At 36.3% G+C, this 18,340-nt stretch overlaps 1 protein-coding gene across 13 annotated transcripts in view; it reads left to right on the forward strand.

Annotated features, from left to right (window-relative positions):
• Positions 1 to 18,340, forward strand: part of MYO9A (myosin IXA) — a 279,521-nt gene that overhangs the window by 135,697 nt on the left and 125,484 nt on the right. For all 13 annotated transcript variants that reach the window (XM_043553998.1, XM_043554007.1, XM_043554005.1 and 10 more), the window contains one exon: positions 12,903 to 12,978. In XM_043553998.1, the coding sequence (XP_043409933.1) occupies positions 12,903 to 12,978 (76 nt within the window). The remainder of the gene's footprint in view (positions 1 to 12,902; positions 12,979 to 18,340) is intronic.

Genomic DNA, 18,340 nt, shown 5'->3' on the forward strand with positions numbered 1-18,340 from the left:
TTTATTTTTGAGAGACAGAGAGAGACAGAGTATGAGTGGGGGAGGGCAGAGAGAGAGGGAGACACAGAATCTGAAGCAGTCTCCAGGCCCTGAGCTGTCAGCACAGAGCCTGATGTGGGGTTGAACCCATGAACCATGACATCATGACTTGAGCTGAAGTCAGATGCTTAACCGACCTAGCCACCCAGATGTGTCTATTGGGAAATTCTTGATTACTGATTCACTTTTTTTGCTGGTTATGGTCCAGCATTTTCTGTTTCTTCCTGTTTGAGTTTTAGTAATGTGTGAGTGTCTAGAAATTTGTCCATTTTGTCCAGATTGTCCAATTTGTTGGTGTACATTATTCATAGTTTTCTCTAATAATGGTTTGTATTTCTGTGGTGTTGGTTGTGATCTCTCCTCTTTCATTCGTGATTTTATCTATTTGGGTTAGAGCTCTCTCTTTTTGAGAAGTCTGGCTAAGGGTTTATTGGTTTTCTTTATTCCTTAAAAAAAAACCTGCTTTTAGTTTCATTGGTATGTTCTATACCGTATTTTTTGTTTCTATATCATTTATTTCTGCTCTAATCTTTATTATTCCCTTGTTCTGCTGGCTTTGGGCTTTATTTGCTGCTCCTTTTCTACCTCCTTTAGGTGTGAGGTTAGGTTGTGTATTTGGGACCTGTCTTACTTCTTGAGATAGGCCTGAATTGCAATATACTTTCCTCTTTGGACTGCCTTTGCCGTATCCCAAAGGGTTTGGACTGTCGTGTTTTCATTTACACTGGCTTCTATGTATTTTTTTTTTTCTTCTTTAATATCCTGGTTAACCCATGCATTCTTTAGTAGGATGTTATTTTACCTCCATGTATTTGAAGGCTTTCCAAATTTTTTCTTGTGGTTAATTTCAAGTTTCGTAGTGTTGTATTCTGAAAATATGCATAGTATGATCTTGATCTTTTTGTACCTGTTGAGGGCTGATTTGTCACCCAATATGTGATCTATTCTGGGGAATGTTCTATGTGTACTCGAGAAGAATGTGGATTTTGCTGCTTTAGGATGAAATGTTCTGAATATATGTTAAGTCCATTTTGGTACAGTGTGTCATTCAAAGCCATTGTTTCCTTGTTTATTTTCTGCTTAGATGATCTGTCCATTGCTATAAGTGAGGTATTAATGTCTCCTACTATTATGGTATTATTATCAATAAGTTTGTGCTTGTGATTACTTGATTTTTATATTTGGGTGCTTCCACATTGGCATAAATATTTATAATTGTTAGGTTTTTTTAAAGTTTATTTATTTATTTTGAGAGAAACAGACCACAAGTAGAGGAAGCCAGAGAGAGATGGGGGCAGAGGATCTGAAGCAGGCTCTGTGTTGATAGCAGAGAGCCCGATGCAGGGCTCACACTCATGAATCATGAGATTATGACCTAAGCCAAAGTCGGATACTTAACCCACTTAGCCATCCAGGCATCCCAATTGTTAGATCTCCTTGATGGATAGACCCCTTAATTATGATATAATGCCCTTCTTAGTCTCTTATTATAGTCTTTGTTTTAAAATCTAGTTTGTTTGATATAAATATGGCTTCTCCAGCTTTCTTTTGAGGTCCATTATTATGGTAGATGGTTCTCCATCCCCTCACTTTCAATCTGCATGTGTCCTTAGGTGTAATATGAGTCTCTTATAGTCAGTATATGGATGGATCTTGTTTTTTAAATCTGTTCTGCTACCCTGTGTGTTTTGATTGGAGCATTTAGTCCATTTACATTCAGAGTGATTATTGAAAGATACGAATTTAGTGCCATTGTGTTAACCTATAGAATTGGTGTTATTGTTGTTTGGTCCATTATAGTCTTTGCTGTTTCCTTTTTTTTCTCCACTCAGAGAGCCCCCCTTAGAATTTCTTGCAGGGCTTTTTTTTTGTGGTCACAAACTCCTTTAGTTTTTATTTGTCTGGAAAAGCCTCTTTCTCTCCTATTCTGAATGTCAGCCTTGCTGGATAAAGGATTCTTGGCTGCTTATTTTTCCTATTCAGCACATTGAATATTTCCCTTCTAGCCTGCGTAGTTTCAATGGACAGGTCTGCTACTAACCTTATGTGTCTACCCTTGTAGATTAAGGACTATTTATACTTAGCTGCTTTCAGAATTCTGTGTTTATCCTTGTATTTTGCAAGTTTCACCATGATATGTCATGGTGTTGACTTGTTTTTATTGATTTTGAAGGGAGTTCTCTGTGCCTCTTGGACTTGGATGCATGTTACCTTCTCTAGATAAGAGTTTTCAGCTATAATTTGTTCAAATCTATCTACTGCCCTTTTTTATCACTCCTCTTCTTCTGGGGCCCCTATGATACAGATATTGTTTTGTTTTATAGAATCAGTACTCTAAATCTCTCCTCATGATCTAGTAACATCCTTTTCTTCTTTTTTTCAGTTTCTTTATTTCCCATAATTTTATCTTCTATTTCACCTATTCTGTTCTCTGCTTTTTCAGTCCTCACTATTACTGTATCTAGTTTGTTTTGCATCTCAGGTATAGCATTTTTAAATTCATCCTGACTAGTTCCTAGGTCTTTGATATCTGCAGAGATCTCTGCTTTGATCTCTGGTGTCTTCTCTGTGTTTTTCTTTTTTTTTTTTTTTTAAATTTTTTTTTTTCAACATTTATTTATTTTTGGGACAGAGAGAGACAGAGCATGAACGGGGGAGGGGCAGAGAGAGAGGGAGACACAGAATCGGAAACAGGCTCCAGGCTCTGAGCCATCAGCCCACAGCCTGACGCGGGGCTCGAACTCCCGGACCGCGAGACCATGACCTGGCTGAAGTCGGACGCTTAACCGACTGCGCCACCCAGGTGCCCCATTCTCTGTGTTTTTCAAGGCCAGCTAGTAGTCTTATAACTGTTGTTCTAAATTCCATTGTATTTTTTTTTTAATTTTTTTTTCAACGTTTTTATTTATTTTGGGGACAGAGAGAGACAGAGCATGAACGGGGGAGGGGCAGAGAGAGAGGGAGACACAGACTCGGAAACAGGCTCCAGGCTCCGAGCCATCAGCCCAGAGCCTGACGCGGGGCTCGAACTCACGGACCGTGAGATCGTGACCTGGCTGAAGTCGGACGCTTAACCGACTGCGCCACCCAGACGCCCCTCTAAATTCCATTTTAAATATATTGTTTATATCTGTTTTGAGCATGTCCTTGGCTGTGATTTCTTCCTGAACTTTCTTTTGGGAAGAATTCCTCCATCTTGTCATTTTGGCTAAGTTTCTGTCTGTTGCGTGTTTTAAAAGCTTGTTATGTTTCCTGCACTTGAGAGTACTACTATATTAAAAAGGGGTCATACGTTGTTCAGGGCCTGAGGGACACCTGGGTGGCTCAGTTGGTTAAGCATCTGACTTCAACTCAGGTTACGATCTCATGGTTTGTGGGTTCGAGTCCTGTATTGGGCTCTGTGCTGACAGCTCAGAGCCTGGAGCCTGCTTCGGATTCTGTGTCTCCCTCTCTTTCTGCCCCTCTCTTGCTTACACTCCGTGTCTCTCAAAAAATAAATAAACATTAAAAAAAAAAATTAACATTGTTCAGGGCCTCACACTCCAGGAAGTGTTTCTGGTGTATGCTGTGTCCACTCTGCTGTTGTGTTTGGCTGCTTTTTCCCACTGGTCAGTCATTTGCAGAGCTCCTCCTTGCTTGCAGTGGTGGAGTGTTTGGACCTTTAACTACATACGCTTTGATTTGTTTGTTGAAGTAATCCTGGAATAAATCTAGAGTCAGTGGTAGGCCTGATTCTAGAAAAAGAGAAAAAAGAACAGGAACAGAAAAAAAAAAAAAACAGAATCAAAAAACTATCTTGCTGATTCCAAGGAAAAACAAAGTGGGGGAAAAAAAGAGAGAGAGAGGAAAAAAGGCAGAAGCAAAGGGAAAAGAAGAAAAAAGAAAGGAATAAAAAAGCCTGATTAAAAAAAAAATGATGAAAGGAAATGACAAAAAATAAATCAGAAACTATGAGCCTGATTCCAGAAGAAGTAAAGAAGTCTGGTAAAAAGGAAAGAAAAAAAAAAAAAGCATTATTTATGTCTTAGTGCCTGGGGGTGGAGGTAGCTGTGCTTGTCTGGAGGAGAGGCCATCTGTGTTGTCTCAGTGTGAGTCTTGCCCCAGTAAATAAGCATTTGCAGGCACAGAGGGGCAGGGTTTGGTGTCAGCAGGTCTTGCCCACTGGGCGCTCTGTGTTGGTCTCTGAAGTCCCTCCTGTTGGTGTTGGGGAAAAATGGTGCCACCCCAACCCCTCGTCCTCCAACTGGGGATCTCAACCCCTGTTGTTCAGGCAGCCCTCAAGGATTAGTGAGGGAAGCTTACCCTGCGCCAAAACTCTCTTGCATTTTTTCTTTGGTGCACGGCTGGGATTCAAAACCCAGTTTTAAAGGACCTGGCACTTGGCACGCAGCTGGGATTCAAAACCCAAAGTCTTAAAGGCCTGGCCTGGCACAGAGCCTCTCCTTTCCTCCGGAGTAGAGCCCCTTCACCCTGATCATGAAAGGCCTTTAGCTGGCACTTGCAGGGTCTTTTGTACTTAGGGAGGCAATAAACCTTCTTCGGAAGTACTCCAGGAAGGGAACTGTTCTCTCCCAGTGTGCCCTGGAGATTGCTACACCACACTAAGGACTCTCGGGGCCAGGTCCCTCTTCTCCAGGAGCGTGCACCATGGCTCTGCTTTGTAGAAAGTCATATACTTCCAAAACCTCAGGGTTTTAGCCCCCAAAGATCCAACCACTTCACATCTGCCAAGCTGTCTCCCTCCAACTTTGGAGATCCTTCTGTGTCTCTACAGATCGATTTCCTGGGTGTTCCAAGTAATCTGACCTCAACATAGCTGTGTTTGAGGGATGAGCAATACCTGGGGTTCCCCTACTTCTCTGCCATCTTAACTCCTCCCCAGTTCCATTCCAGTCTTGAGATGACCATAGCCTTGGCCAACAGGTTGAATACAACCTTATGAGAAACCCTATTGGAACCTCCAAGCTAAGCAGCTTTTGAAACCTGTCTCTCTAGAAAGTCTGTGATTATGATAACTGTTATTTTAAAGTGCTTTAATATGCAATGGGTAATAATACACCAAATCATGAAATATATAGGGATAACTTTAATGAAATACATGTTAGACCTGTATACAATCAAGGGGAATTGAAAAATACTTAAATAAATGGAGATACATGTTTTTCTTTTTCTTCTTCATTTTCTTTTTCTTTCTTTCTTTTTTTCTTTTTTTTTTTTTTTGAGATACATGTGTTTCTATTGTTGAGATGTCAGTTCTTCCCCAGTTGGATCAATAGTTTGAATGCAATTCTGGTGAATATCACAGCAGATTTTTTGTAGAAATTCATGAGCTGATAACTAAGATTTATATAGAAATATAGAATACCTAGGATGACAAAACAATTTTGGAAAAGAGCAGTTAAGCTGGAGAACTTATACAATACGATTTCAAGACTAAAATAATGATGACATTGTTCTCTTATTCTTAAGATCAAGAGATCACTAGAACCAAATAAAAATCCAGGAAAAGATCTACACATAGAAGTCAGTTGATTTTCTGCAAAGATGTTGAGATAATCCAATGGGGTTGACTATAGTCTTTTGAATAAATCACATTGGAACAACTGGGTATCTGTATGTAACAAGAAGACTGACTTTTACCTTATATTATACATAAGATTGAATTCAAAGTGGGTCATACAGGTTTTCATAAAGAGGAGAACTATTAAATTTGTAGAAGAAAACCTGAGGAAAATCTTTGCAGTCAGGCAAAATCTTTTGCCAGGCAAAAATTTCTTAGATCGGACATAAGAGCATAAACTGTTAAAAAAAAAAAAAAAGGAAAAAGAAAAAAAAGATGGAGTTCACCAAATTGAAAATTTCTACTTTGAAATAGATCTTAAGAAAGCTAAAAGCATACCACACCCTGGGAAACAATATTTGTGTAATAATTTATAATACTAATAACTGATAATGGATTTGAAAACAATATTTTCAAAACCCCTGTAGTTAATAGGATCAACAGTTCAGTTAAAAATAGCCTAAAGAGGGGCGCCTGGGTGGCGCAGTCGGTTAAGCGTCCGACTTCAGCCAGGTCACGATCTTGCGGTCTGTGAGTTCGAGCCCCGCGTCAGGCTCTGGGCTGATGGCTCGGAGCCTGGAGCCTGTTTCCGATTCTGTGTCTCCCTCTCTCTCTGCCCCTCCCACGTTCATGCTCTGTCTCTCTCTCCGTCCCCAAAAAAATAAATAAACGTTGAAAAAAAAATTTAAAAAAATAGCCTAAAGATTTGAACATGTGCTTTAAAAAAAGAAGATCTATGAATGATCCTTAGGCTAATTAAAATTATCAGTTTCATTAATCATTAGGGAAATGCAAATTATAATCACAATGAGGTCATATTAACACCCTGTGATATGGCTAACCTTTAAGAAGTTGACAGTACTAACTGATGCTGAAGATGTGGAGCAACTGGGGGTACTTATTTACTCTACTGCAATGTAAAATAGTATAATTGTTTTGGGAAACAGTTTTGAATAAAGGTATGCATATACTTCCCATATGTTCCATTAATACCGATCCCTGGTATTTACCTGAGAGAAATGAAAATATGTGTTCATGGAAATATTTTTATAGATCAATTATTAAAATAGTATGCTGAGTTAAACCTTACACAAAAGAGGACATACTGTGTTACATTCCATTTATGTCAAATTCTAGAATATGCAAACCAGTCTATATGCATAGCAGATAAGTGGTTTCCTTGATCCAGGAAAGGGGTTGTAGGGGTTGTTTGAGAAAGGGTATGAGAGGGGCGCCTGGGTGGCACAGTCCGTTAAGCGTCCGACTTCAGCCAGGTCACGATCTCGCTGTCCGTGAGTTTGAGCCCCGCGTCAGGCTCTGGGCTGATGGCTCAGAGCCTGGAGCCTGTTTCCGATTCTGTGTCTCCCTCTCTCTCTGCCCCTCCCCCGTTCATGCTCTGTCTCGCTCTGTCCCAAAAATAAATAAAAAACGTTGAAAAAAAAAATTAAAAAGAAAAAAAAAAAGAGAAAGGGTATGAGGGAACTTTTGGGCAATGATGCAGATATTCTCTGTCTTCTTTTGGTGGTGGTTTTATCTAATCTTACACAACCATATACTTAAAAATGCATGGATTCTATATGTAAATTTTACCACAATAAAAATCACGTATCATGAAGCCTGACAAAAGTCACAAATGTATACAAAAGACTATTTTGCATGGAATTAAGAATATAAAAAATAAAAAAGTGTATGATCAGAATTCCTGTTTGAAAATGAATAGAAACATGCAGGAAGTGCTAGAGTGTTACTTTGTTGAAGCTTGCAGGGAAGTCAGGAAGCTATCTTTTTCTTGAATTGGTAGACTATAGATATTTATCAAAGTTGGTAAATCAGTATGGGTAAATAAACATGAATGTGTGCTTTATAGGCAACGACAATAATAAAAAAATAGAAACAAGTTTATCTTTTACAGTAGCTTAAGAAACCTTTAACAAATGAAAGCAAACAGGAAAAAAATGAGTTTGAGATAAATGAAAAATATGAAATAAAATACAAGAAACAAGTACTGCTACTTATAATTACTAAAAATAGATTAACCTCATCACTTAAATTCCCAAAATGAATTTTTCAAGAAGTTCAATTAAAGATTCTTAAAATGATGAACATAGAAGGGTGGACAAAGATAGACCATGCAAAGATGAACAATTGTAATAAAGTTAGATAGTAATCTGAACAGCTCTACACTGATAGAACTTATAAAATGGTTTAGTTGAGAAAGACAAAACCTGACCTCACTGGCAAGTTTTGAGATCTGATAAAGAAATATTAAATAAGTGCATAAATCTAAATAAATATTTACTTTATAAAACTTAGTAGTAAAGCTTAATTTCTTGATTCATGGGAAGAAAACAAGGTGGAAATAAGTACAGGGTAACAACATCTGAGATGGGAAGGGGATAGCTAGAATCGGACCTTTCAGAAATTCTTATATTCTTTTTTTTTTTTTTTAATTTTTTTTTTTTTTTCAACGTTTATTTATTTTTTTGGGACAGAGAGAGACAGAGCATGAACGGGGGAGGGGCAGAGAGAGAGGGAGACACAGAATCGGAAACAGGCTCCAGGCTCTGAGCCATCAGCCCAGAGCCTGACGTGGGGCTCGAACTCGCCGATCGTGAGATCGTGACCTGGTTGAAGTCGGACGCTTAACCGACTGTGCCACCCAGGCGCCCCTGGAAATTCTTATATTCTTTTTAGGGGAACCTGGTGGCTCAGTTTGGTTGAGTGTCAGACTTCAGCTCAGGTTATGACCTCAATGTTTGTGAGCTGGAGCCCCACATGTGGCTTCCTGCTAGCAGCCTGTCAGTGCACAGCCTACTTTGAAGGCCCTGTCCCCTTCTTTCTGCCCCTCCCCCACTTGCATTTTCTCAAAAATAAGTATATTAAAAAAATTTTCTGTACTCTTTAGAAAAAGGGAAGAGAGAATTTAGTTTAGAATTCATGGATATGTTAAAAATTCAAGGATAATCAAAGAAGAGAGTATATATAACTTCCAAAACAAAAGAAATCAGAATATAAAGAAAATAATTCAGTAGAAGTCTGGATAAAAACATATAATAATTAGGGCGTAGAAGGCATAAAATAAGTTAGTAAAAATAGAAATAACAGTAATATTATGTTGGGCCAAACTAAATAGTTAAAAAACAGATTATGCAGTTAAGAAAAAGAAAACTCGGGGCGTCTGGGTTCAACTTTGGCTCAGGTTGTGATCTCACAGTTCTTGAGTTCAAGCACTATATCTGCTGTCAGCATAGAGCCTGCTTCAGATCCTGTCTCTTTCTCTCTCTCTCTCAAAAATAAACATTTAAAAAGAAAAAAAAATGTAACTATAAGATGTTTATACAAGAAAAACCTAAAACATGAACACAAAAAGATTCAAAATGAAATACTAGAATAAAGTTGTATCAGAAAATTTGTTCTTGCTTTCTTGTACATTTTCCCACCACCTTTAGGCAACCCATGTTAAGATTTGTTACTATAGTTTTGCCTTTCCTAAAAATTTACAGAAATGGAATAATTCAGTTTGTATTCTTTTGCATTCTGATTCTCTTATGCAATATAATGGTAAACATTCATCTATGTTGTTTCATATTTAAGTAATTTGTTGCAGAGTTATATAGATATAAACAATTGTATATCATTCGTTTCTTGATGGATATTAGGGTTATAATACTGTTTTGAGCTGTTGTGAGAAGCCCTGCTATAAACATTCAAGTCATTTTGTGTACTACATATGTTCATTCCTCAGGTAAAACTTATGGGTTGTTACTGTGTCATAAAGTAGACATGTTTAATGTCATTAGGAACTATCAATCTTTCAGCACTTTAAAGATACTTCATTCTGAGGGTGCCTAGGTGGCCTAGTCGGTTAAGTGTCCAACTTTGGCTCAGGTCATGATCTCACAGTTCGTGGGTTTGAGCCCCATGTTGGACTCTGCTAACAGCTCAGAGCCTGGAGCCTGCTTTGGATTCTGTCTGTGTCTCTCTTTGCCCCTCCCCTGTTCACACACACACACACACACTGTCTCTCTCTCTCTTTCAAAAAATAAACATTAAAAATATATACTTCATTTTCTCCTTGTTATATATTATTTGTGATGATCAATTCAGATGTCATCCTATTGTCATTGTTTCATGCCTAATGGACCTTTTTTCCTCTGGCTCCTTGACATTTTCTCTTTGTTTTCTGGTTTTCAGTAATTGTGATTTCCTAGATATGATTTATTTTTATATTTATCCTGTTCGGGATTTGCTGTACCTTTTGGACCTGTGCTTCAATTGTTTTTCATCAAATTTAGGAACTTTTTGGCTAATATTTAAAATTTTTTTTTCTGCTGCAATTTATTTTCTTTCTGGATGTCAGTTACATGTTTTTAGCATATTTGATATTCTCTCAGATTCCTCATACTCTTCATTTTTCTTTTATCTTCTTTCATTCTTCAGGTTGGATAATTTTTACTTATCAATTTCAAGTTCATTGTGCTGTTTAAACCCATAAAATGAATTTTTAATTTTAGTTTTTAGGTCCAGAATATCCATTTGTTTCCTTTTTACAGTTCCCTATTGTTCCTTGAGATTTCCTGTCTGTTAACTCATAAGACAATCTTCAACGTTAAGTTATTGAATATTATGATAGCTATTATAGTGTTTTGTTTTGTTTTTTTGTGCTAATCCTAACAAGTAGGCAATGATGGGACCTGAAGCTGTTGTGATGGGATCAGGAGAGAGGTGCACAGGCCTTCATTTTCTGAGTGATCAGTTGCCAGTGTTCAGTGTATTATCCCTTTTAATGTTAAACTATTTAATAATTGATGTTGAAAAATCATCATACAGAGGGAAATAAGAAAGTGAGTTAATATGCATAAAAGAACGACCCTCAAAGATATGCCCTATTGTGTTTACAGGGAAGATACTCCAAGAAAGAGAAAGAGATTTCCTGTGAGTACTTTATAGTTTAGAAGCATTTAATAACATGAATCCAGTAAAGCAGCAGTACAAATTTGAGAGTATAAAATACCAGAATGATACTGAAAATAGGTATTGAACTACTAAAGCACACAGAGGCATAAAGCTAAATCTGTATGAGTTCAAAAAATAGGGGAAATAGCTGAAAATTGAATTACTGATATTGAAGAAACTTCTGGGATTATTATGTTTCAATACACGAAAGAAAATAATAAATATGAAGGATAGAAAGGCAGAATTTGTCATAGGGATAATTGGTGCCTATAACTAAACAACTGATTAAATAAAACAAAAACAATGAATTCAAATATATAAGAAAATAAAGTCATTCAAAGTTCTAAGAATTTGTTGATCTCAGGATATATTTCCAGTAATAGTTTATTGGAAATTCTCCTGGGGATTTACTTAGGAGTAGAATTGCTGGGTCATATGGTAATCTTATGTTTAGTTTTTTGATGAACTGCTCGAGTGTTTTCCAAGGTGTCTGTATCATTTCACATTTCAACAGTGTATAAAGGTTCCAATTTTTTCGTGTCCTTGGGAGCACTTATTATCTGTCTTTTTGATTATAGCCATCCTGGTGGGTGTGACGTGGTATCTCATTGTAGTTTTGATTTTCATTTCTCTGATTACTAATGATGTTGAGCATCATTTTGTGTACTTATTAGCCATTTGCATGTCTTCTTTGGAAAAATATTTATTCATATACTTTGTTCATTTTTAAATTGGGTTGTCTTTTTATTGTTCAGTTGTAAGAGTTCTTTTTATTTTCTGGGTTCAAGTTCCTTGTCAGATATTTGATTTACAGACATTTTCTACCATTCTGTGGGTTGTCTTCCTACTTTCTTGATATGGTGTCTTTTGAAGCATAATAGTTTTACATTTTGATGATGTCTTTTTATCCATTTTTTTTCTTTTGTTGCTTATGCTTTTGGTGACATATCTAAGTAATTTTATTGTCTACTTCAGTGTCAGAAAAATTTACTTCTGTATTTTCTTTCAAGAGTTTTATAATTTCAGGACTTATATTTTGATTTTTGGTCCCAACTTCATTCTTTTGCATAAGGATATCTAGTTTTCCCAGCACCATTATTGAAAAAATTATTCTTTTCCCATTGAATATCTTGACACCATTGTCAAAATTCGATAGATCTTAAATGTAAAGGTCTGATTTGTATTCTCAGTTCCTTTCCATTGATTTATTTTGTCTTTGTTTATGTCAGTACCATAATGTCTCAGTTACTCTGTCTTTGTAGTAAGTTTTGAATTCAGGAAGTGTGAGTCCTCCAATCATGTTCTTCTTTTTCAGCATTGTTCTGGTAGTCTGGGTCTTTTGCATTTCCATATTAATTTTAGGGTCAGTTTATTCATTTCTGCAAAAAAAAATGCTGCTGGAATTTTAATAGAGATTGCATCAGTCTGCAGGTAAATTTAGGGAACATTGCCTTCTTAACAGTATTAAATTTTCCAACCAATAAGTTTGAAAGGCATTCCATTTATTTAGATTTTCTTTTAATGTTTTTTAGTTTTCAGTGTAGACACTTTATACTTTTTAAAATTTATTGTTTAATATTATTTTGGTCTTATTAATGGAATTGTGTTCTTAATTTTATTTTCTGATTGTTTATTACCATTGTATAGAAATAAAATTGACTTTTAAGTACTGATCTTATATTTTATAATTGTTCTGAACTCTTTTATTAGTCCTAATAATTTTTTGTGAGTTACTTAGGATTTTCTACATTTAAGATTGTTATCTTGAATAGATACTTTTATTTCCTCTCCATTGTATTTTACCTATATTAAATGTGTGTTGAAAATTTGTGGCGTTATGTGTATAGAGCTTCAGTGTTTATCATATGATTTAAAGTAAATTATAACTTAAAAAATATCGGTAAAGGAAGTAATTTATTGTTTTTGTTTCTCAGTGTCTATATATAAGATTAATTGATCGCTAAAATCTGTGGTCCATGTCAGCAATATAATTATTGCTGAAAAATGTTGCAAAGGAATAATTAGGAATTTTTTGAATATTAAAATAAATGAGCATATACATTTCTAGACCTTCAGCCCAGTTACCCTTGATTTTCTGATAATGTTTAAATGAGAGAACAATTAAAAAGATTTATTATTTAATTCCCTAATTGGGTTCATTGTTGATTAAGTCAGATTTGTAAGTAACAGTCATGTGCCTTGGTTCACATTCTTATTTTGATATTTCTGACATGTTTAGCAAATATTTACTACCAAAGTACATTAATTTCATTTGCCCTTAGAAAAATTGTTTTATGTGTAGTTTCTTTTAGCATTGATTTGAAAATATCTGCTTTTTATATGTTAGGTATAACCCGGAGAAATCCCAGAACACCTCTTTCTGATCTCCAGGGCATGAATACTCTAAATGAAAAAAATCAACAGTAAGTATGTTTGGTTTGTGTTTTCAAAGAGGTATAGAAGAAATAGCTAGAATTCTTATTAATACTTATATGGCTTTAAAAATATGAAGCAAGGTGTAGTTTGTTTTTCTTTCTTGAAGCTTTTATAAATGGTATAATAAGGTTTGAAACTGGACTAAATATGTGTAACTAGTCATAGTACTCTTTGCAACAGCAGTAGCTATAAGAGGTTAAGACTGAGAGGATTTGAAATGGTGTATAGTAAGTTTGATATACATGTTTAATGGGAAGCTCCTATTCAGTCTTTATACATTATATATGCACACTCATATAATTAGGAAGCACACAAACAAAATGAACCTACCACCCAAGTTCAGAACTAGAAGATTATTAATATTGCTACAGCTACCTTTATATTATCTGATCATTCCCTTCCTCCCACCCCTCAGATAACTGTTATGTAGAATTTTATGTTTACCATTACTGTACTCTTAAAAAAAGTTTTACAGGGGCATCTTGGTGGCTCAGTTGGTTGAGTGTCTGACTCTTGATTTCAGCGCAGGTCATGGTCTCACAGTTGTGAGATGGAGCCCTGCATTTGGCTCCATACTGGGCATGGAGCCTGCTTAAAATTCTCTCCCCACTACTCCTCCCCCTCTCATACACGTTTGTACTCTCTCTCAAAAAAGTTTTATCATAAATATATGTTTTTTCTAAGCCATAAATTGTCTTTGCTTGTTTTTAAGTTATACAGAAAAATTAGTATATAGTATGCTGTCTTCTATGATTTTTTCCCTTCAGCAATATTCATCTAAGATTCATCCATCTTGTTGCATACAGTTTATTCTTTTTAGTTGCTGTATAATATTATATGCTATTGGGGGGATAGGGAGTTACTGTTTAATGGATGCAACGTTTCAGTTTGGCTAAAAATTCTGAAGATGGATAGTGGTGATGTTTGTAGAGCAATGTGAATGTACTCATGCCAATATACTCATATACAGTGTACACTGAAAATATTAAAATGGAGAGAGAACAGATTGGTGGTTGCCCATGGCCTGAGTAGGGGGTGGGTGAAATGGGTGAAGGTGGTCAAAAGGTACAAACTCCCAATTACAAAATAAATAAGTTCTGGGAAGTAACAGATAGTATGTATAGTTGCCATAGTTAATAATACTGTATTGTGTATTTAGAAGTTACTAAGAGAGTAGATCTCAAAAGTTCTCATCACAGAAAAAAATTTGTAACTGCATATGGTGACAGATATTAACCATAGTTATTGTGGTGATCATTTGGCAGTATATATAAGTACTCAGTCAGTATGTTGTAATATAATGTGTCAATTATTTCTCAATAAAAAAGTAATAGTTAAAATGGTAAGTTTTGTGTTGTGTATTTTTTAATCACAGTAAAAAAATTATTTTATCACATTAAAAAAATTATTGTGTTGGGGCGCCTGGGTGGCGCAGTCGGTTAAGCGTCCGACTTCAGCCAGGTCATGATCTCGCGGTCCGTGAGTTCGAGCCCCGCGTCGGGCTCTGGGCTGATGGCTCAGAGCCTGGAGCCTGTTTGTCTCTCAGTGGATATATGAGTGATTCTTTTACTATTAGAAATGGTGCTACTTTAGGGATGCCCGGATGGCTCAGTTGGTTGGGCATCCGACTTTGGCTCAGGTCATGATCTCATGGTTTGTGGGTTTGAGCCCCACATCTGGCTCTGTGCTGACCACTCAGAACCTGGAGCCTGCTTTGGATTCTGTGTTTCCTCCTCTCGCCCTTCCTGTGCTCATGCTGTATTGCTCTCTGTGTCAATAATAAATGTTAAAAAAAAATTTAAAGAAATGGTGCTACTTTATTACTAAAAATTTTTAATTAAAAAAAATTTTTTTTAATGTTTATTCACTTTTTGAGAGACTGAGACAGAGTGCGAGCAGGGCAGGGGCAGAGAGAGGGGGAGACACAGAATCCAAAGCAGGCTCCAGGCTCTGAGCTGTCAGCACAGAGCCTGACGCGGGGCTCAAATTCACAAACCGTGAGATCATGACCTGAGCCTAAGTCAGATGCTTAACTGACTGAGCCACTCAGGCACCCCATATAATATTTAATTTTTTAATGTTTATTTTGAGAGAGAGAACAGGTGTGTACACATGTGTGTTGGGGGGGTGGTGGGAAGAGAAAGGGGAGAGAGAGAGAGAAGCCAAGCAGGCTCCGCGCTGTCAGCACGAAGCCCAATGTGGGCTTGATCTCATGAACCGTGAAATCATGACCTAAGCCGAAATCAAGAATCAGATGCTTAACCAACTGAGCCATGTAGGCACCCTGACTAATGGTGTTATTTTAAACATGCTCATACCAGTCTTCTGGTTCACCTATTATTACATTGCTAGGATATGTACTTATTAATGGAACTGTTAATTCAGTGGGATATGTGCATGATAGTTTTGTAAGATAATCCCCAGTTTTTCCCCCAAAGGAGTTGTACTAATGTACACTAAAAGTGGCAGCTAAAAGTTCCCTTTGCTTCGTTCCTTGCCAGCACAACTCAGCTGACTGTCTTTTTAACTTTTGATAATCTGGTGGTTATAAAATGGTATCTTAGGATTTGCTTTTCCCTGCTTATTAATGTTGTTGAACAATTTTTATATATTTTATGGCTATTCATGTATTTTGAAATATCATTTATTTGTCCATATTTCTTTTTTAAAAAGTATTCTTTATAAATTTTATGTACTGGTGCCATTTCACTTATGTTTCAAATGTATTCCCCCAATTTGTAACTTATCTTTTTACTTTCACCATTTTTAGCAATCTACACATGTCCATATATAGACTTTTGCAATTGTATCCCATATATACAATTATGTAATCAATGCCACAGTCAAGATACATACCTTTTTCATAATCACAAAAGAATTCACTAATGCTGCCTATTTGTATTTACCCCTCTCCTTCCCTGTCCTATCCTCTAGCAACCTGTGGGCCTCTAGGGCCTGTGAATTAAATTATGAAAGACAGATTAACAGGAGAAAAAGTATATAATTTTTATTAATGTTTTACATGCATGAGTATTCACAGAAAAGAAGTGAAACTTAAAGAAGTGGTGTCATACTTGGGGGCTCATATACTCTTTTTTTAAAGGAAAGATGTTTTGGGTTTTAAAAGGGATTATAAAATGTCGGGTAGTGACTAGGGAATAGATGGGGGAACTAATGGAAGATGAGGGTTATTTTAGTAAGGTTTATTTAAGCAAACTCCTTTCAGTTTCTAGTCTCTTATTTCAGGTGATAAAAGCTGCACTTCTCTTCCTTATAGGGGAGATGGGGACACTTTTCACGAAGGGAAATTTATGCCCTACTTTTAGGAAGTTCAGGGGACGGGAGAGAACTGACTCTTCCTGTATCTGTTGATTCTTAGTTCCCTTATGTAGTGTAATTTGGGGTGACATGTCCTAATCCCCTTCATAACTTTGAGATTAGCTCTTTAACGTTAAACGTGGTGCTTAATTCATTAGGTTCTTAAATGTATCAGTAGTTCATTTCTTTTTTTTTTTTTTTTTTCTTCAACGTTTTTATTTATTTTTGGGACAGAGAGAGACAGAGCATGAACGGGGGAGGGGCAGAGAGAGAGGGAGACACAGAATCAGAAACAGGCTCCAGGCTCCGAGCCATCAGCCCAGAGCCTGACGCGGGGCTCGAACTCACGGACCGCGAGATCGTGACCTGGCTGAAGTCGGACGCTCAACCGACTGCGCCACCCAGGCGCCCCAGTTCATTTCTTTTTATTTCTTGAGTAATCTGTTTTTTAGTTGGGTTGTCTTATTATCAGGTTGTAAGAGTTGTTTATATATTCTAGATCTAGGTCCCTTATCAGATACATGATTTCAAATGTGTTATTGGAAGTGTGAAGGTTTTAATTTTGAAGAAGTCTAATTTATCTATTTTTATTTTTTGCTATACTTTTGTTGTATTTAAGAAATCATTAAGCCTAAGTCACAAAGGTTTACTCTCTCTGTTTTCTTTTAAGAATTTTATAGTTTTAGCTTTTAAATTTAGATCTGTAATTGATTTTGAGTTGTTTTGTATATGCTAAGAGATAAAAGATCCAATTTCCTTCTTTCCCATGTGGATATTCAGTTGCCTCAGTACCATTGGTTGAAAATACTGTTAATTTCCCTGTTGAATTGTCTTGATGCCTTTGTCAAAACTCATTTGACCATAAATAGAAGTGTTTATTTCTGGATTCTCAATTTTATTCTATTGATATGTATGTATTTCCTTATGCCAGTACTGTGTTGTCTTAATTACTATAGCTTTATAATCGGTGTACAAATCAGGAACTGTAATTCTTCCAGCTTTGTTTTTTTCAACATTGTTTTGGCTATTCTGGATTCTTTGCATTTCCGTATGAATTTTAGGATTATCTTGTCATTTCTGCAAAAAAAAAAAAAAAAAAAAAAAACGGCTAGGATTTCGCTAGAGGTTATATTGAATCTATAGATTAATTTGAGGAATATTGTCATGGAATATCTTTTCACTTCTTTAGATCTTTAATTGTTTTAACAATATTTTTTAGTTTTTAGTGTACAAGCCTTACACTTCTTTTCTCAAATTTACTCCTAAGTATTAATTTTCATGCTTTTATAAATGAAAAATTTTTTTGCTTTCATTGTCAATTGTTCATTGCTGTTATATAGAAATATAATTGAATATTTTAACCTTGCTTAACTCATAAGTTCTCATAGTTTTTTAGTGGATTCCTTAGAATTCTCTATATGTAAGATCATGTCATATGTGAATAAATATAATTTTACTTCTTCCTTTTCAACTTGGATGTCTTTTATTTCTTTCTCTTACATACTGCCCTGGCTAGAAACTTCAGTACAGTGTTGAATCAGTGTGGCAAGAGCTCACATCCTTGTCTTATTCCTGATATTAGTGAGAAATCTTCCAGTGTTTTTTTGTTTTTAATCATGAAGCATGATGTTGACTGTAGGTTTTTTTTTTTTATAGATGCCCTTTCTCTGATTCTTTTTTTTAAAGCTTATTTATTTAATTTACTTAATTTTTAAAAGTCTTTTGATGTTAATTTATTTTTGAGAGAGAGAGGGGCAGATTGTGAGCAGGGGCAGGGCAGAGAGTGAGGGAGACACAGAATTTGAAGCGGGCTCCAGGTTCTGAGCTGTCAGCACAGAGCCCGACATGGGGCTTGAACTCATAGACTGCAAGATCATGACCTGAGCCAAAGCCAGATGCCCAACTGACTGAGCCACCTAGGCGCCCCAAGTTTATTTATTTGAGAGCGAGACAAAGTACACGAGTGGAGGAGGGGAAGAGAGAAAGGAAGAGAGAGAGAGAATCCCAAGCAGGCTTTGCCCCACCAGCACA

The sequence above is a fragment of the Prionailurus bengalensis genome, chromosome B3 (assembly GCF_016509475.1).
Source record: "Prionailurus bengalensis isolate Pbe53 chromosome B3, Fcat_Pben_1.1_paternal_pri, whole genome shotgun sequence".
NCBI classification, from domain to species: Eukaryota; Metazoa; Chordata; class Mammalia; order Carnivora; family Felidae; genus Prionailurus; species Prionailurus bengalensis.